At 36.7% G+C, this 21,056-nt stretch overlaps 1 protein-coding gene across 1 annotated transcript in view; it reads left to right on the plus strand.

The window, feature by feature from the left end:
• Positions 1–13,055, plus strand: part of Asic5 (acid sensing ion channel subunit family member 5) — a 40,717-nt gene extending 27,662 nt beyond the window's left edge. The window contains exons 7-13 of the mRNA XM_051199237.1: positions 1,655–1,780; positions 3,400–3,549; positions 4,425–4,572; positions 7,181–7,237; positions 9,255–9,423; positions 11,436–11,527; positions 12,893–13,055. Of these exons, the coding sequence (XP_051055194.1) occupies positions 1,655–1,780; positions 3,400–3,549; positions 4,425–4,572; positions 7,181–7,237; positions 9,255–9,423; positions 11,436–11,527; positions 12,893–13,053 (903 nt within the window). The 3' untranslated portion in view covers positions 13,054–13,055. The remainder of the gene's footprint in view (positions 1–1,654; positions 1,781–3,399; positions 3,550–4,424; positions 4,573–7,180; positions 7,238–9,254; positions 9,424–11,435; positions 11,528–12,892) is intronic.
• Positions 13,056–21,056: the final 8,001 nt, after the last annotated feature.

Genomic DNA, 21,056 nt, shown 5'->3' on the forward strand with positions numbered 1-21,056 from the left:
AGAGCATTACTTGCTATTGACCTGAGTTCCAACCCAGCAGCCTTAGAAACTGGTGATGCTGCATGCGGGGCAGGATGGTGGGTGGAGATGGGTACCAGCCTAGCTCCAAGAAATAATGTGGAAAGTGGCAGATACACAAAGTTGTCCTTAGGCATTCATCACACATTAGAATAGCATATGCATGTGCATAAGCACAGGGGCACATGCACACACATGCATGTGCATGCGCGCGCGCACACACACACACACACAAACACACACACACACACACACACACACACACACGGCTCAAGTAAATGATAGATGACAAAAGTTTTAAAGACCCTTTTTGAAGCATAGACTTTTCTCAAAGTAAAAGAACTTACCATAGTAGGACTCTGTAATTTTCCCTTACCTTTCAGCAATTTGGAGAAAACATTTGTGTCCTCCATAAGCGACTATCACACTGTTTTTAAGATAGTGACATTTTACGAGAATACACAGAAATGAGTCTTCTAGTCTTCAACTAAGATTTCTATGTCACATGCACAATATGCACAGTGAGCTTTATATCTACATATATCACATCTAAAAATCTGCATCAGTCACTTTTATAATTAGTCTAAGATAAAGCACAGCATACCTGATATCTGATGTGTTATTTCCTGCCTATCCAATCCCTATTCTATGAAAGAGATTCAAAGTGAGTGTCAAGTTCATAGTCCAAGGAGACAATCAGCCTTCTGAGAGGCACACAATGGATATTCTTGAGAGTGGGCAGGGATAATGACAAGCAGCAAGATGGGTTGAATTCTAACCTAAAGGGGCTTTTCTTCCTTGCTTTGTTTTTACTAATACATTTAAATTCACTACAAAGACAATTTTCACTAGTGATAATATACATTATGAAAAACTAGTAATCTACAAAGTCAATATATAAATTGGCTTAGTTATCTGGATAATATAAAAGCAGGACTGACTTTAGAAAAGACTATATCAATGAGCCTCCTTACTTTGATTCTGCCTCCTGGTCTCTTAACTTTTCCTGCTTGCTTTTGGGATGCTGTCTCCCCACAGCAAGCCAAAACTTCAGCCACCAAAATTTTTCTCACATTGACACATTAACACTCAAGAATCCAGGTGAGAATCCAATGGCAGGCTCATCTTCTGTTCTTAAACGAGTTGCTGAAACAAGAAGTTGGGTATGCAGATCAACCCGGCTTGTATAACACATACACCTCTGTGGAGGATGGGACAGTTATCATTAGAGGTCAGTGGGAAGCAGAATGTGACTGCCCCACAGAGAACATAACGATGGAGCAGTAATGTGTCAAAGGAGAGGCATGGAAGCCATTCGTCAAAGCTTAAAACATGTTTCCATGAATCATTATTTAAAAGGTGAAACAAATTATTTTAATTGTTGTATAAACAATATTAATTACATGTGAAAATGTCTCATTTAAAAATAACATGCAAGTTGACCTAAATGTCCATTATACATGTGAAAACTGTTGGTGAAACACATGCATAAATTGCCAGATTATCAAATCTTTCTAATATAAGAATTCTCATTTAAATACTTGCAAGTGTAGAAACTAATAGAGTGATTGGAACTTTGGGACATTGAAAAGTTCTTCACTGATTGTGTTCTATTTGGTTCATTTTCATATTGGAGGATTTCAAACACGTTTTTACTGAATATGGAAATTGCTTTACTTTTAACCATGGTGAGAATATCCAAAGCAAGAATAAAGTGAGTTTGTCTGGAAGAGGCTTAAAGCTGCTCTTCAATGTCCATCAGGTATTCACTTCACTTCATTCTAGTTTGAGCACAGTACTCAAATTTTAGTAAGAATATCTTCTCTGTCAAATAAGTTCCACCAGCTGAGTTTATTTCACCCTTTGCCAATTTACGCTAATGCCCCATGAATTGTGGATTACTGTTGTCTTTAGATACTCCAGGCATAGGCTAAACAATGTTTGCTGTTCTACTACCTTCTATTATCATGATTCCAGGAATTATGTATGCAGTAAAGAAATGGAAAGTTCTGTCATACCATGTATGTCATTATTACTAAAAATACAATTGTGATAGGATTTCCTTCTGAACATGGAAATAGTTTTTGAGAAGAACTCTATGTATGTATTGATTCATCATCGATTTTTGAAAAAAAGAAAAGGCCCTACTATGTAAGAATAGTACATAAATGCACTTTACCTAAACCTCCTTGTTTGTTGGGTTTGCTTTTGTTTGTGGTTGCTGTTTATAACTGGCCTTGGAAGTTCTATTTGATCCTAGGACTCAGGTGTCTCAACATCTAAGAATTGCATTGTGGTTATTTCAAAGGTGCTAGGTGATTAACTCCCATACCTGCCCTCTGCTACCAAAGGTGTATAAATCAATATTCTGCCATGCTGGTATAGTAAGTATTGAAAGACAAACAGTGAATGACAAGGAAATATGGTAACCTCATCTTGAATCACAGAAAATTACTATAGCATCCATAAACATTAATGAGACCATGACTGCTTTTAAAGAAATTCTGTTATATATCATTTTGATAATTCCCTCCTGTGTCTCACTCAAAATAATTGTATTTATGCCAAAGCACAACCTTGTACTCAGAAACTATTTGACCAATATTTAAACTATTTAGATAATAGCCCTAGGGTTAGTTGAAACAAGAATAATACAGTTGTATTAGTGTAAAATCCAACATATTTGTATAATATAATTAAAGCCTACAAATATAATGCAATGTTCTATAAGCAAAGGATACCTAGATATTTATTTAAATCAACCAAGTCAATGCTTCTTAGAAAGTTTTAACAAGTTCAGGACAAATGGGCCTCTGAGTTCCAGGAGTTTAAAGCTTGTTCTTCAAGGATAATTACATAACAGTGAACTGATTCACTACACAATCTCTATATGTGCACATTCAGCCTTCTTCTTATACCCTGAAACTACAATATCACTAGCAATTTACATGTTGGCATCTTTACCTGATATAGATGTATACATATTTTTAAAAAGATGTTAAAGAAATAGTGTGAATTTCCACAATTATTGAAGAAGGCATTTGAATTTTTGAACAAGGCTTAATTACCAAGATACCTGCAGCAGAAAAGGAAGAGCCAAATAGGAACTTCCCGAAAGGCACCTAGAAGATAAGACAGTCAGAGGAAGTGAGGTCATCAGCCAACACCACTGTGCTTGTGGGTTTATTCAGGAGCAACTGACATGGGTGTATTTGTATACTTCCTTGGGAGCAACAGCCTGTAATACAGCCTGAAAAGCAGTGTTTTAGATCCTAAATTTCAGCACCTCTCCTACACAGTAGATTGAAGCCTACGATGATATAACTGATTTTAGGAAGTTAACCATGAGTTAACCTTGAACTCTGTGTGTATTCTCTTCAGGAGGAATTTACTGATAATCCCATGCCTGGTTTTGCTGATGCTGGCATCATCTTTGTTATTCACTCACCAAAGAAGGAGCCACAGTTTGATGGCTTGGGTTTATCTTCTCCCGTAGGAATGCACGCACGGGTGACCATCCGCCAACTGAAGGTAAGAACCTGGGAGATATGGAGAGAGAGAAGGAATTAGCTGGTGATGAATCCATTAAACATACAAATGACCTTTTCCATGAGAGACACTTTTCTCCTATGAGTTCAAACTATGTCTGGAAAGGTCAATACTTCATTTCAATTCTTTTCCTTTATATGGAGGTTCCTCTGTAGCAAAAGGCAGTGGATTCCTATGTACAACCTAAGTGAGCATGGGGAAGCCTATTGAATCCAAGGCAAGTTCAGATGGAATTAAGAACAGGACCATAAAATAAACTTTAGAATTGAATGTTTTCTCTGTGATGCCATCTGCAAAGAAGGAAAAAAATAAAGAAAACAACTAAAGTGCAAGATCAGCAGTCATGGAGACAAGCTGGTGTGGCAGGCTTCCATGTGACAGACTTAACTCAGGAACTTCCTTGATTAGCTTTCTGAATTGCATCCACTCCTTGTACTCTTGGCGAGTAGACAGCTATTCCTTCCCAGAGATAGGATGTTTAAGTGAAGTAACATAAAGAAAGCAAAGTACTTGTTGCATGTTAAATAAAGGATTAATTTTTGTCATACTTGTTGATGGTTTGTGAGTCAACTGAGTAATATGATGACATAACATTAACATAAACATTTATTTTCTTACATGAATTAATTTAAAAATGGTTGACCTAGCTGCTGTTTTCATTAACAAGTAGGTTAAAAACATAAAGGCTGCTATTATAGTGGCCTTCAGGTACTTTCAAGATAGTAGTATGGACAAATGGGTAAATTTAGTATATTGAAAAAATGTTTAAAAACTCTGAGATAAGTAAAAGTGTACATCATCCTTTAAAGGAAATTGTGAATCAACTGTCTCCTAACCTTGGCATCTGTTGTCTTCAGACAGTCCATCAGGAATATCCTTGGGGAGAGTGCAATCCTGACATCAAATTGAAGAACTTTACAACCTATAACACTTACAGTTGTTTAAAGGAGTGCAAAGCCCAGCACATACAGAGGCTGTGTGGATGTTTGCCATTTCTGCTTCCAGGTAGGTAAAGACTGTCAACTCTTCCACACACTCCTTAATTGGAAGCATAGAAAGCTTGTGTGTATTGAATTTTTTTCCATTCTCATGAAAGTTCATGAGGGAAAATGGTCCACCTGCCACATTTTATCTTAGTCTGAAAGCATTGGAACACCACAGAGGTTTCTGGGAAAGAAAATGGTGCTGTCAGTCTATGCCCTCAATCTTAATTAGAAGATTAAAGTCAGATGTGCTTAAATACCTTAAATTGAATGAATGTCAAGGATTTTGTAATTCAAAATTAAAAATTATTTCATGTATTCATATAGCACTGCAGACTCTAATGATCTCACTATTGGAAAATTCTTTGCCTTGTGAATGTGGAAGAAATGTCAAGACTTCTTTTCATACAGTTTCATGTATTTTCAGGCCCAGAGATACCTCAAGCAATTAATGAGCAGAGGCTAAAACTTGGGTCTGATTTCACACATTCTCATCTAGCCAATGCCATAACTTTCTGTGCTTTCTATAAAATGAGGAGAATTATGTCCTCCAGAGCAGGCCATTATAAGGATGAGACAAGCAACAGAAAATACAGATTAGAATTTATAAAAATGATAGGCCATTGAATGTTTATTTATTATGTTGTCTTTCCTTAGTGTGCTCATAAAGAGATGTGAACTATTAGAAAAGTAAGTAATGGAAGAAATAAAACTGAGCCCTCTCTAAATCTCTCTCTCTCTCTTTCTGTATCTCTCTCTGTGTGTGTGTGTGTGTGTGTGTATTTACCCTCTATCTATATATTTCTATCTCTATCTCAATAAAGACTCACAGACATGTTATTTCAATAAAAGGTAAGGAAAAATAAAAGTGTTCACTTCCTCTCTTCATCTTTTTCTTCCTCCCTCCCTCCCTCCGTCGCTCATTCCTTCTGCCAGGCCCCCCTCTGTCTTTCCATTCCTCCTCCTCCCTCTCCTCATCTTCTTTTAAATTTCTTGAATTTGGGACACAGTCCTCCCCTATAGCCTCAAAAGCATTCTGAAAGCAGTCCATAGTTCTCACAGCACAGTCTCCTTTAGATTTTGAAGATTATTGAGTAAACATTGTAGCTACTAACCTCAGAGACCACTTGTGCGATACCAATGAACAAATATCTGGTTACAGTCAAAGGCCATGGCTTTAAAAATTAGCTCATGGAATAAACCTAGGTAAACTATAAATTGTTTTTCTTCTTTGTCTCAAGTTCTACAGCAGGTGCATAAAAAACTTTGACACTTACATGGCCTAATCCAACCCCTACAGCAGTTCCCAACCTTCCTAATGCTGTGCTCCTTTAATGTGGTTCCTCAAGTTGTGGTGATATCCAACCACAAAATTATTTCCATTGCCTTTTCATAACTGCAATTTACAACTGTTGTGAATTGTAAGGTAAATATTGTAAAAGATAGAGATTTGCCAAAGGAGTTGCAACCCATAGGTTGAGAACTCCTGCCCTCCAGGCAGTTCATCAATGTGTGTACAATGACAAAACTCCATGGCTGGTACAGTATATAATTTTTAAGCCACACTAAATGCTACAATCTCTCAGGTCCTGAGATAACAAATACCAACTCAAAGTTTGTGTTCAGGTCCAGTTTTTAGAGGAAACCCCCCCCAAAGTTTTAAGTCATGCAATTATTAGAAATACAGCATGTATTCCTTCGATTTAGCAAAAATACACTTTTCCACAAGCAGATGCAGTACAGTAACTGGGGTCTTTCCCTAAGGACATCAACATCTCAGGCTCTTTTCTTAGAGACTGGTTTGCAAACACGTTAGCATCTGTGTAGGGTGGAGCTGACTGAAGAGGAGGAAGTGTTTCCCTAGTGGGGAACAGCTCTGCACAGCTGGCACTCATGGCATAAGTAATTATTCTTCCTTCTGCTACTAAACAAAAGTCTCCCCCTGTCTAAACTTTAATAGTTCCTTTTTTTGATTCTGACTTTTTTGCATGTTTATATCAAAGAATCAGAAAAAAATGTCCATATGATATGAAGAATGTATAGAGAAGAAGATATAGAAAAGAAATATACTTTTAAATTGAGTTGCTAATTTTATCAAAAATCTGGGCCCACATGTAGCTCAGTGCTGGAGGTGACTGTCTGTCTGTCTGTCTCAGTGCTGGAGGTGACTGTCTGTCTGTCTGTCTCAGTGCTGGAGGTGACTGTCTGTCTGTCTCAGTGCTGGAGGTGACTGTCTGTCTGTCTCAGTGCTGGAGGTGACTGTCTGTCTGTCTGTCTCAGTGCTGGAGGTGACTGTCTGTCTGTCTGTCTCAGTGCTGGAGGTGACTGTCTGTCTCAGTGCTGGAGGTGACTGTCTGTCTCAGTGCTGGAGGTGACTGTCTGTCTGTCTCAGTGCTAGAGGTGACTGACTGTCTCAGTGCTGGAGGTGTGCTCAGAATATTTGAAGTTATGAATTCAATCAACTGCATCCTCAAAAATAAAGGCGCTAACAAACTCAAATAACAATCTCCAGAATCAGTCCCCGAAATCACTTCTCCAAACAGGTGCACATTCCAGAGGTTCACTGTCTTTTCAGTGGGAGAATTTTATTTCAAGAAAACCCTTTATATGTTACACTTACTGTTTTTAAGGAAATGGTGTCGAGTGTGATCTACTAAAACACTACAACTGTGTTTCTCCCATTGTCGGTAAGTGGCTTGAGTTTTTTCTTAAACTTTTGAGGATTATATTAAAAGTATTTAATTCCAAGACATGAAATTACACTGTGGATATCATCCTGAGATGAAAAAGAAGTTATATAAAGAGTTTTTAAAAGTTCTTTAACACTCACTACATAACCACAGTAAAAGAAAATTCCCTCTGACTATAGGATATCTCTCAGTTAAATGCACAGGACAACAGGGTACCCGTGAGAGCCAGAGGCTGATTTCCAAATCTTTATGTTGTATCTAACCTCTGTTCTCTATGTTACCAATATACCCTTGATTTTTATTTCATAACTGAAACATTTTAATAGCTAAATCAAATATTCTGAGTTAGAAAAAGAATCATGTAAAACTCAGTAGAATCTTGTTAGTTTGAAAATTATTAATATTTTTGAGAACTTCACTTTCATTTACACATGTCACATATGACATTTTTGTGTAAACTGAATCATAACCACACATGTCTTATTTATTGACAACCTAAACAGATTTATTTTGCCTAAACTTTGCATAGATCCCAAATTATTAATATTACATTATATTCTTGTATAATTTTATCCTTACACATGATATCATATTTGTGTTTGTAAATAATTGGTTGCCCTCTTAAAATGTAATATATTACATACCCTTTGGTTTTTTTTTTTTTTTTTTTTTTTTTTTTTTTGTGGGATATAGCAACCTATCAAAATAACCCAGGGGACAAAGGATTTATTTTAACTCACAGTTCTAGGTTACATATATCCCAGGACTGTGGAGAGATTAAGGTAGTAGGAACTAGGAAGTGATGGTCGTATTACCTCCACAGCTAAGAACAGAGAAGAGTGAATTGAGAAATGCACACTTGTTCTTACTTTGCTTTCTCATGCAGTTCAAGATCCCTTAACTGGTTCCACCCACAGTGGGAGGGTGTTCCCAACTCAATTAAGAAAAATGATGAATAAAATACCATAGACATGCCCACAAGCCAACCTGATCTACAGAACTCCCAATTAGAATTTCTGTGCCAGATAATTCTAGATTTTGTTAGTTGACAAAACTAACTATTGTACTCTTCTATGAAAGTCTTTTATTCTAACCCATTGTAGAAATATCTTTAAAGATGGCAGCAGTAGAATAAACATTTTCTTTTAAATGGTAATAAAATATTTCAAGGTGTGGGTATGAGGTAGATTTATATTTCTCTTTAGTTTTCAGACCAATTATACAAATGATGTAATGACACACTAAAAACAAAAACTATGGTGTCAAGCTTTTGTTTTCCTGTCACTGATGAAAGGTAGAGGAAGAGCCGGGGGGAGGGGGGGATCATGCATACAGTAGTTTGGGGACTACTGTGGGATAATAGGATCACAACACTGTGCAAGCAAATGTGGGAGTATAGCGTACACATGCATGTGCTGGAATATGTGAGTATGAGTGTGGGGATAAATGTATTGTAGGCTATTTGTATATATGAGTGTGTCAGAGCACATGCATGTAAGTGTCTGTATGAAAATAGCATATGTGATCATATGAATGTGTTAGATTGTGTGTACCAGGTGAGAACCTGGTAAACAGAGAACCTCACTGACTGCCTGGAATGCTAAGGGGATAAAGGGAACCTTAAACTAACAGTATTGCACACAAATTTAGGGTAAATCTAAAGATCAGTGAAGTTTAAATCACTGACCTTCAGAATTGTATCTGCTGGCTCCTCCCAAGGGGGTATGGAACACACCACTCTCGATTGTGTTCTGTCCAAATAGTTGATCTTATATAGAAATAGTCCATGAATGTCCTGGCATTTCTCATTCCTAATGAAGATCTGACCCCAGTGGCTCAATGGATCAAGGATTACAGCTGATTTCTGTCTTGTTGGTTGTATTAACAGTAAATTAATATGATTTACTAAATTAGTAGGGATATTTAACTACCTTTTAAATACAGAAAAAGAAATGATGAACTTTAGAATGTCCTGTTTTTCTTGTTGTGAAGTCTGTTATGGTTTCTGTTTCAGACCACATTGAGATTAAGGGACTATGCACAATGGGGACACACAACTCCAGCTGCCCTGTGTCATGTGAGGAAACAGAATACCCAGCTACTGTTTCTTATTCTACTTTCCCAAGTCAAAAAGCATTAAAATTTCTTGCTAAAAAATTGAATCAAAGTCAAGAATATCTCAGGTACTCAGATTAGTCTTATAAATTATTTATGATTAACATTAAATTTTCTTTACAGAACACTTAAAGTTTCAGGAAATGACATGGTGGTCAGTCAAGGGAAGCAGTTTGGAGGTCATTGAGTTAACAATGACAATTATGGGAATTTTGGGACATACAGTCATTTCTGTTAGCCTCTTACTTTAGCTTAGAAAGTTAGCCCATATTATCAGTGTGTATGCAAATCAAAAGCGCAATGGAGAACATGAAGTTGGGAATGCTACTAAAATTTCTGGATTTCCAAGACAACATTATGACTTCTTTCATTTTGATAACTGTTTTATCACTTGTAAACATTACAACTTCCACTGATGATCTGTTTAAATATTATACATTTTCCTGTTACCTAGCATTAGACTAATGGAAATTAACAAAACATACTAATGGTGTATAAGTATTATACACCATTAAGTATATTAGAGTGTATTGATTTCTCCAAACTGTAAACAATAAGGGAAGTGGTTTACAACTGTGTTCCTGAGACATGTTAGAGAATGCCTTCTTGTTTTAGGAAAAATTGCCAATAGGGTCCATTCTTCATTAAAATTCTTATTGCCATCTGAAAATCATGTAGTCCAGACAGATTAATATTCAGCCACTTGATTGTTGGCTCCACCTTTAAGTTGTTGCAATTTTAACAAATATATAAAAAGTATGTATTTGGTGTTGGGATTCAAAGGCTATGGTAGGCATCAGAATTCCTTGATGAACAAAATTTACAAGCCATGCCTTATTGAACATGTTTCCATTGTGATGGAAATGAATGATAAATATGTGAGTGATATAAAAAGGTTCATGATGCTGTAACAGAAAAGACAAAGGAAAAGTCATTCAAAGAAGCCAGAGTGATAAAGAATTGTCTTCAGATTTATGGACTTTTGGTGACAAAGACCTTGAGCAGAAGTGAACAAAACTCTACAGCCATGGGTCTCCAAAGTCCATGCTGATGTTTCATCATGAGTGCCCTGTGTCAGGGGAGTACAGCCACAGTGTCCTAATTCAACATATTGAAGAATTATTATTTATTGTATGAAGCAAAGAGGATATTTGCTGAGGTGTGATAACTCAAATTGAAAGCACAATCCCGAGCCAGACATCTATAACAAAACTCCTAGGGAGATTATGATGGCTTGTGTGACAGTGAGAAGAGTAGTGTGTCAAGCAATGGGACTCTGTCTAGACACTAGTGGTTCCACAAACAGGGTTGCCCATTAGACCGCTTAGGGGTGCCAAATGGAAAATATCAAGAGCTTGACTTGGAATATATTGGAGAGTGTTAAATTATTAGACAAGCAAGTGGAGTTATTAAAAACTCAGTCAACTATATGATTGGAATTCAAAGGAGAGGTCTTGATAGAGAAGAGAGAGAGTCAGGGCCATCGGCTGTATCAAGAGTATAGATTTCAGGTGGTATTGAGCCATTCTTGACATGTGTGAAGACTTATAGAGGACACTAAGAAAATAAAATCATTGCTCAAGTTTGTAAACAATAAATGGAAAATTGCATTTGTCAGCAGGGTAGCTCCTACTCCAGTCCATGTTTATTTTCTCCCTAAAACCTATGAGCATAGCTCTCCCATACTAACCTTGGACAAGGTAACAGCCCAACTTCTTTAGAATCAACTAGACAACTTGGAAATGTCAAGAATTGAATTAAGATTATAATCCATAATTTTTAAATATAATGGGCCACAATTAGAAGATTACATGTATTTCTTCAATTTTTTAAAGAATAAAACATGGAAATGTCATGGGGGGCTGTTTTCTTCCTCTCTCTCTCTCTTTCTCTTCCTTTATTTCTTTTTTTTTCCCAAATGTTACCAAGGCAAGGGTGCCTTCAAGATAATGCTAAGGGGATTAATACTGAACTAACACATGCTGGATCTAATGCAACATTAAAGAGTTTCTGAATCAAAGATGGGGATTAAAAGTAGTAGTGACAGCTATAAACTATGCTTATTCTGTTTCATATCCAGGGAGAATCTTGTGAACATTGAAATAAACTATAGTGACTTAAACTATAAGATAACACAGCAACAAAAGGCAGTGAGTGTACCTGAGTTACTCGGTAAGTGTGTTGACTCCTTCCTCAGCTCTCATTTCCTGTCAGACTAATTTCCTGATCAGGGGTTAGTAGAGGAACAAGAATCAATTGTCCTTGTCTCCTACAAGCCACTAAGTGTTTTTAGTCCCTGAGAAACACCAGTGATGCCACCACACAGTATTTTGCCAAAACAGCCACTGATGCCTATCTCAGAGTTTCACTCACAGTTAAGTTCCCTTCAGGCTGCCACCTCCCCCATGTGACTATTGTACAGTGTTTCAGGAGGTTCACATCTTTTGTCTTCATGCCAGGGAGAGGTAGGAAAAATCCCAAGCAAGCAAGCTTATTCATTTCCTGTACAGCCACTCTCTGCTTTTTCTGCAATTACGACACGGAGTCCTTAAAAAACTACTGATTTCCTAGATCCAGTTACACACTAGAGGAACTCACATAGGAGTCAGAGGAAAACATTTGATTCAGGCATAAGTCTTCTCAGACCTAAGAGCTGAGATTGAGATTATGACCTATGCAGTTACAGAAGAGAAAAAAGAAAAAAGAAAAGAAAAAAGAAAAAAAAAGAAAAAAGAAAAGAGGTCCTACAAAAAATTCACTTTCAAAGAACATTTAACAAATATTAGTTTTCTAGTAGACTATTAATAACATGTACTTCCTTAGAAGGCAGTACTAGAATAGCAATGTTCACAGGGGTTAAAACAAAGGGTGACTGCTAGGGTCTTGTGGTGGAGGGCACTGAAGCATTAATTTTTTTAAGGAGTTCTTCTGGGGAATGTGGAAAGGTTTTAGACATAGTAATGGTGAAGGCAAAAAAGATAAGAGTACACATTGTGCCTCAGAACTGCACACTTACAAATTTTTCAGATGTAAATGCTGTATATATCAATGCAAATTAAAAACATTTTAAAAATGCATTGTTTTAAATATATTTTTTTGGCTGAAAGAGAAATGATAAATGCTTAATTCAAAATGTAATTAGGACACTAGCAGTGCAGTTTGCATGGAAATTGTCTCCTTGCAAAACAGCATAATCCTTCAAGGCCATATGGTACCAAGTTCCAGTTCTGCTTTGCATTTCATGAGTGCATGTTACATTGTAGTTAAAATTTTACCTATCATTCAAATCTTCTAAAGTCTAAATTAAATTTTGGGGAACATAGTTTTATACTGTTTCCTTTTGGAGATGATTTTTATGAATACTATTGTCAGGTACTACTAGTTTGTATTGCACTATACTAAATTTCAAAACAGTATGATTAATGTATATTCATATATCAGTCATGATCAATTTATTGGAGTCAAATAATGTAGACTATAATGATGTTTCATTTTTGCCTTATAAATTAGTAACTTTTAAATGGATTTTTATTACAGCCGATGTTGGTGGTCAGCTGGGCCTATTTTGTGGAGCGAGTCTGATTACAATTATAGAAATTATTGAATATATATTGACAAATTTCTACTGGATACTCATTTTCTTTTTGCTGAAAATACTTGAAATGGTCCAGAGGACTTCTCCACCTCAGGCAGTATAGAAGGAGGCTAATATTGTGTTATAATAAAAGTATCTTTTTTTTAGTAATACATATAATTATAATGACTCTTTCATTGTTAAGTGACTTTATGTCATAGTTCGGAAAGTCTAATAAAAATCATTGAAGATTCCTACTCCTGTATACATGCATCTCTGCCTGTATTGTGTGTTGTCTAATTATTTCTCTATTATAGCCTGAGTACTTCACATAGTAATAATTACAAGGTAGGCATCTTTTACCTTTTTATAATAATGAATGGAAAATAGGTTTAGCTTTTAAATAACTATGGTAATCACACCTATTGAACTGCATATGGTTGTGAGGGTTATTTAAATGTCAACTTGCCACAGTCAGTACTCACTTGGGGATATACAGTTTGCATTAGCAAATGGCTATATCTGTTGGGGATTGTCTTGTTCGTTAATTGACTCAACTCAGTATAGGCAGCAACATTCCCTGAACTGTTAAAGATTGAAGGAAGCTGCTGAAGGCAGCAAACAGGCAAGCAAGAAACCATGCATTTATACCCACTCTGTTTTTGACTGTGGATGTAATTTTTTTAACTTCCTGCCTTGACTTCCACTCAGGAGTGGACTGTTATCTGGAATTGTAAGTCAATAAACCCCTTCTTCATTAGCTTTTTTCTGAGGGTATTTTTATCATAGCATCAAAAGCAAAGCTTGAACAATGGATAATCAAGACAATTGTTCATTTAGAAAGTAGTGTGCATAATGTATGCTTTATAAACTTTCTAGGAAATTTTATTTTCCCTAAGCCACAGAACTTTTGTTATTTCTTCTGCATAGTTTTGTTATCACTGATTTGGGGGAGGCAGAAATCTGAACCTTTTTGTAAGGCAAATTCATAAAATAAATGTTATTGAAAATGGAGCTGAGTCTGTGGTATAGAGAGACTATGCAGCATTTCCTCATTTCTTTCTAATAACTCCTATGTACTTATTTAATCTAGACAAAAGTTTAACAGTTCCATTGGTTATGCTTTAAGCAATCAACTACTTTCAGCCTCTCAGAATTTCAATGCATTCAATGGTGAATTGCTTAAAAGTCTTCTTGTGCACACTGAACAATAATCAAGTCAAATATCTCTAACTCCAGGGCTGAGGTTACTCTAGCTTAGCATGTATGAACACCTGGTTTCAGTCTGCAACACAAAATAATATCAATCTAATTCCCAATTCTTTCTGTATCATATTGTTTGGTTACATTTTCTTCCCAATCATGCAGCATCTTCACTCTTTTTTGCTCAGGTGATTAAGAGAGAAATGGCTTGATAACTAACACATACAGACATGAAAGACACTGTTCGGAACGTACATTAATCTGCAACTGTTTACACTGGTGCCCAGGATCCAGACAGCTCCTGGCATTTAAATGTATGAATGCTATATCTTTGGGAATTGGTAGCAAGAAAATAAAATATTTGTACTTTGAAAATAAAATGTCTAAATGTTGCCTTGAGAAAAGTGGAATAACCTCAGAGCATTATGAAATCTGTGGTAGGAACAACCATAGTGAATGATTACAGCAATGAGCCACCCCCCAAATGATACAGTCTTGACTCAAACAGAAGTGGATGCAATAACAAAATCAAGCACCTTACAATCTCTTATCAAGAAGGGATGGGTCACCGGACCCTTTCAATCTGTGGGTGAACTGCTTGGCAGAAGTCATATGTACATATAAATACAGGACAAAATAACTGAGTTAACCCAAGGAGGAACCTGTATTACAGCAAAACATGATGAATAATTAAAAATAACTAGGGGAAAAAATGTTAAAACATAAAACATTTGAGATGTTTGAAAGGGAACAGGGAAGAAAAGAAACTGGCAAGGTCACTATGACAGAGGCAGTGACTTTTTCTTTTTTTGTAGGGTGGAAAGGGACTCCCTCCATAGATCCAGCATCATCACAGTTACAGTGCAGAACATTTCCTGCCTTTCCCCCATGGGATGAGTTTTGTAACAACAACGCAAAAGCAAAGTGGGGAGGAAGGAGTTAAATGCTGAATATCCTCTTCTCACAAGTTGACAGGAAAAAGAATATTGGCTTGATAATCAAAATCTCTGTTGTAATAGTTATTGCTAAACTTGAATGGGCTGTCAGATGTAAACAAATCAGTTCACTTAGCCTTACAAAGAAGCTAAGGTAACTTTTGAAAATCAAGAGCAGTGGTTGGAAGATGAAGTTGGTATAGTTGATTATCAAAGCTAATAAGTGAAGTCTGCAAATTACAAAGCAGGAGATAACTGTGAGAGCTATAGATACACCCAAGTCTTCTGGAAAACACTAGCTGGGTAGACACAAGACTTACTGCCTCTGTTTTAGAGTCTCCATTATTTCTCATTTCTTCTCATACTCCACTAAACATCTTCCTAACCTGTGATTTCATCCCTGGAAGGACAACCATCTCTTAGGACTCTACACTGCTTCTCAACAAATGGTATCATGGGGTACAGTGCTGGAGTGCAATTTCTTAATTAATTCTACTGTCATGCAATTTCTCTACTCCTATACAATTCATTAGATCTTATGGTCATATGATCTCTTGCAAGCTAATCACCACATTGTATATTAAGTATCATTTTTCAGCTACTTCTTAAACATTTTTACGCAAGATAGTTTGACAAGGCAGGATACATTCCAATATTTAAATAATTTCTTCTCTTTTCAGAATAATTTCGTTTTCATAAAAATGCTTGTTTCCCTGACTTTTGATTATGAATCCTCTGACAAATTCTCCCCACTTTCTTTAATCACAATTTATATATTTCCTTCTAAATGTAAGACATCTGAGCAATAGGAAATATTTACTTACAATATTACAATGAGTCAGTAAATTCATCAAGACAGATGAATACATTTCATACAAAAATTAACACAGAAAAATATTTGCATTCACTTTCCAATTTATCTTTTGAGTAGTTAATGTTTCAGAAACTGGAAACTTCAAGTAAGAATGAAATGAAATGAACAGCCATATATTCACTACTCAGTTTTAACCTAACCAACATTATTTGGATCACTTCCTTCTGATTTTACATTCATGGAATTCTGTGTCCATATTGTTCTTAACACAATGTTTATGTCCACAGACTAGAGCCACTTTCAATCTTGGCCAGAAGAGCCACTTTTGGTTTGGGAAACAACACAGAGATTCATAGCTCAGCACTAAATGAGCCATCTATTTCAGCCCTCTTACTCTGCAAGCACATGTAAGAAAGGAGCAAGACTAGGAGATCCAAACCACAGGAAGGAATTCCATGAAATGCAGACATCTGCACATGACATGGTCATTGCACTTGTGAACTCCCTGAAGTTATGATTACTTGCACAAGATCTATACAAGGTCAAGTCAATAAGGTCGGTCAACACCCCAGCAGACATCACTAACAGGACTCAGTGGATTACAGCAAAATAAATTTAAAAAAGTACATGAAAGTTAGAAGGTACATGTTTGGGTGAGTATGGGAAACATAAGGAAAATAAATAGACATAGATATGATTATGATACACTGTGCATGCATACAATTGTCAATGAATACATGAAACATACTTTAAAATTTTTCAAAAACAAAACAAAAGAGAGGGCTGAATAGCAGCATTCGCATCCCTCTGATTCTTGACTGAGGAGCAATTAGACCCTGTGTTTTCAATTCCTGCTGCCATGGTTTCACAGCACAGTGGTGGACTGTACCTTGAAATATGAGCTAAAATGAAAACCTTAACCAAAAAAGGGAGAAAAGAGAAGAGAAGGAGGCAGCAGAAGAGGAAAGGATGGAAGGGAGGAGAAGGAACAGAAGAAGGAGCAGGAGAAGGTGATAGACTGAGACACAACTCTCAGGATCTATCAGGGCAGCAGAGAGAATCTGGGGTAAACTAATGTAAGAGTCTGGGGGAGTCTGATGAAGACAGGCCCTATGGATAGCAAAAGATCACCAGGTTGTAAACTATAACCTTTTCTAGCACTCAGGGTGGAAGATAAGCAAACATCTCCCTTTGAAGAGATAAGCCTGTATGTTTAATTTTTATGGTTTCCCTAGTGTGTATCTGTGTACATGAGGACTTGCAACCTCTCCACTTATGCTGGTTAAGCTAAATTATTGCTTATAATGCTGAACAACATTTAAGGAGACACAATTTTCTAAAAGGAATGGTCTGACCCACAGCTAAACACTGAGCTGAACTCTTGGAATCTCGTTGCAGACAGGGAGGAGTGATGAACAAAGGGGTTAACACCAGGCTGGAGAAACCCACAGAATCAGCTGACGGGAACAAGGGGGAGCTTGTGCATCCCAGTCTGATAGCTGGAAAACCAGCATAGGATTGACCCAGACCACCTGAATGTCGGTGTTAGTTAGGAGGACTGGGCAGTCTATGGGGCCTCTGGTAGTGGATCAGTATTTATCCCTAGTGTATGAATGGACTTTGTGTGCACATTTCACATAGAGGGATACTCCCTCAACCTAGATACATGGGAGTGAGCTTGGGCCCTGCTCCAAATGATGTGACAGACTTTGAAGACTCCCCATGGAAGGCCTCACCCTCCCTGGGGAGTAGAAAGGGGGATGGTGGGGGGGAAAAGAGAGGATGGGAGGGTGCAAGAAATGAGATTGTTATGTAAAACAAGTTTGTTTCTAATTTAAATAAAAATTATATGTATGTATGTATGCAATGGCCTGACTTAAAATATTGATACTATTATTTTTTTTAACAAAGATACACTAAAAGGGCATTAAATGTCAAGATATGCAAAGATCTAAAGTCAAGGCATTTTGAATTTCAAATGCTGATGAATCAGAGAAGAGATATTACAAACTTCCCAGATAAAGGTGTTAGAAGTATGTTTTTTCCCCCACCGGTCTGACCCCACTGCTACGCCAGCCCCAAATAATACACTGAGACATGCTGTTGGCCAGATACTATCATTTCTTATTAGCTAGCTCTGTCTTAAATATTAACCCATTTCTATTAATCTAAGGGTTTCCACATGGTCTCATCTTACTGAAGAGTGGGGCCAGCGTTCTGCTCTCTCCAATCTCTATATGCTGACTCCTCCTTACTCCTTCCTTGAATACTCCTTGTCTCCTAGTCCCACCTATCTTGCTTTCCTATTGGCCAGCAGTGCTTTATTCATTAACCAATAAGAGAAACATATTTACAGAATGACATCTCCCATCATAAAGGCACAAGCTTGGTATGATAGAGACAGTTGCTTCCCGAAGCTGGAAAGGTTCTTGTAATTCTGGAATGTTTGATTGAGCACAAGTCCAATAAAAATGTGTTTATATGTGCATAAGTATGCTAACCCTCTAGTAGTCAGCACTGCAAATTTTTCCTCTCTTCACATTTTTGCAATATTCATGTCAAGTTTGGAAGGATAGGTTGAGTTGACCATCCTTAACAATAATAATAATAATGATACTGATAATAATAATAATAATAACAACATATCATGTGGATATGGACTGACTGATGAACTAGATATTTACAAAAAGCCTCAACTTTGTCATTGGATAAAATAGGTGCCACTTAGTGTCTCATAATTACACTTCATTAAAAAATACCGTAAGAATTATCAAGTGGAAATGTAAGGTCTCCTTTGACATCTCAAAACATTATGTTTCTAGTGTTAGCAACTTATGAAAATGACCAGTTTATGTTTTTGTATTTTTCTAAAACTCTTTCCTCTAGAAAGCTTTATTTTCTTTCTCTTCTTGCTACTGTATATTATGTCGTGGCACATAGGATGTTAAAATGCAAAACAAATATTCAGTTCAGATCTATATATTACAAATCAAAATTAAACTATAAATATAATTACGATTTTCTCTATTGAACAGCTACTTCCCTTTTCAAATATTGTTATTGTTTAGATGTGAGGTTTTCCCTAAATGCTCATATACTGGTTCATTTTGATGGTCAACTTGACATAAACTTGAGGCACTTGGGAAGAAGGGACCTCATTTGAAGAACTGCATGGATCAGATTGGATAAGAGGCATATCTGTGAGAGATTGTCTTGGTTGATCATTGATATGTAAGGACACAGCCCACTGTGGGCAGCATCATCCCTAGAAAGTTAAGCCCAGGCTCTCTAAGAAAGCTGGTCTTCTGGACACAGCAAAGGTAGTTGATTTCTGGAGAAGTTCAGGGGTGGAATATGACCAAAATACATTATATGACATTCTCAACAATCTAATAAAAACATTATTTAAAAAGTAAAACAGTCTAAAGAAGCCAGAGGGAATAAGGTAGTAGCCAGTATCCCTTTATGGTTTTTGCTATAGGCCCCTGCTTTGAATTCCTGCCTTGGCTTCCTTTAATGATAGACTGTTAGCTGGAACTGCAAGCTAGTTTAATCCCTTTCTCTCCTCAGTTGCTTTTAGTCATAGCATTTATCACAGCAACAGAAAAGCACACTAGAACGGCTCATGTGTCTTTGCCCCAAGGGACTGATCTCAGCAGTGAGAAGTGATTGAGTCCAAAAAGCTATGACTTAATTACTGTATTAATACATTGTTGGACCAGAATTTGATATCATTATTGGTAGGTGGTAGAAAATTTTAGAGATAGGGTCTAGTTGGAGCAAGAAGATAATTAGGACACGATCTGGCTTTGTATCTTATCTCAAGCTCCTTTGTTCCTTCTGTTCTTCCTGGCCACCATAAGGTGGGCAATTTTGTTCTAACAAGCTGTCCTTTATGATGTCTTCCTTGCTGCTAGTTGCTTCTAATGAAACCTTTGTGAGTATCTGTTGTTTTATAATTGGACACACTGATAGCAAAGAGAAAAGAATATTTCAGACCACTTCAAGTTTTATAGAAGAGATGGGCAACAGCCTGAATGTATTCTTACCTCATACAGAATGATAGCTTTGTGTGACCTTTGAACACTGAATGTGGCTGATTTTAGATGAGCTGGGAAGTTTAGATCTCGCTATCATTTCAAATTTAGAAAGAAACCAAGCAACTAAAAGAGCTAACAAATTTCTTTCCAGTGGGAAAATATAGAAGCAGTCTTATTATTTAGCTTATGTGAACTCCTTCCTCCCCTGTTTCCAATTTTATTTAATGAAATATTTTTAAAGAGCTGTGAATCTTTTACTATTGTATAAGCAGGGTTCTTATTTAATCATGATTGGCTTTCTTTTTCTTACCATGGTTAACAAACAATGTAGGAAACAATTAAAACAGTCTCTAGAATTTCAAAATCATTTCTAGATTTACAATTAATGTTGAGATCATGATACTAAACAGAATTTTTCTTTATGATATGAATGTACTATTAATAATGCTTTATAATATGCTATAATAACTTAATGCTTTTGGGCTGCTGGTGGTTTTATTTATAAAGACCATTGCTGTCTCAGTTAAGGTTAGTATTGCTGTGCTGAAACATCATGAGCACAGAAACTTGGGGAGGATAAGGTCTATTTGGCTTATGCTTCCACATCACAGTCCATCATCAGAAGTCAGGGCAAGAACCTGGAGGCAGGCGCTGACGCAGAGGCTATGGAGGGGTACTGCTTACTGACTTGTTCCTTGTGACTTGCTCAGCCTGCTTTCTTACAGAACCCAGGATCACCAATCCAAGGGTGGCAACCCCCACAATGGGCTCAACATCCCCCATCAAACACTATTTAAGAATTCCCCACAAGCTTCCTACAGCTAGATCTTATGGGGCATTTTCTCCACTGAGACTACGCCCTCTCTTAGGACTCTCATTTGTGTCAAGTTGACATAAAACTAGCCAGTACAACTGACCCCTTGTCAACTTGACACACAAACACAAATACTTTCCAATTAGAACCTTTCCTTCCTCATTTATCCTGATACGGCATGTTAATATTGATATTGTAATGCAAAACATAAATTGATTTTAAAATCCTACAGTCCTTATGAATTCAAGTACATTAAAACCTCAGTCTCAAATCTGTCTCAAAAACAAAACAAAACAAAAACTCCAAAGCCAAACAAACCAA

This window comes from Phodopus roborovskii, unplaced genomic scaffold (genome assembly GCF_943737965.1).
Source record: "Phodopus roborovskii unplaced genomic scaffold, PHOROB, whole genome shotgun sequence".
In the NCBI taxonomy this organism is placed as follows: Eukaryota; Metazoa; Chordata; class Mammalia; order Rodentia; family Cricetidae; genus Phodopus; species Phodopus roborovskii.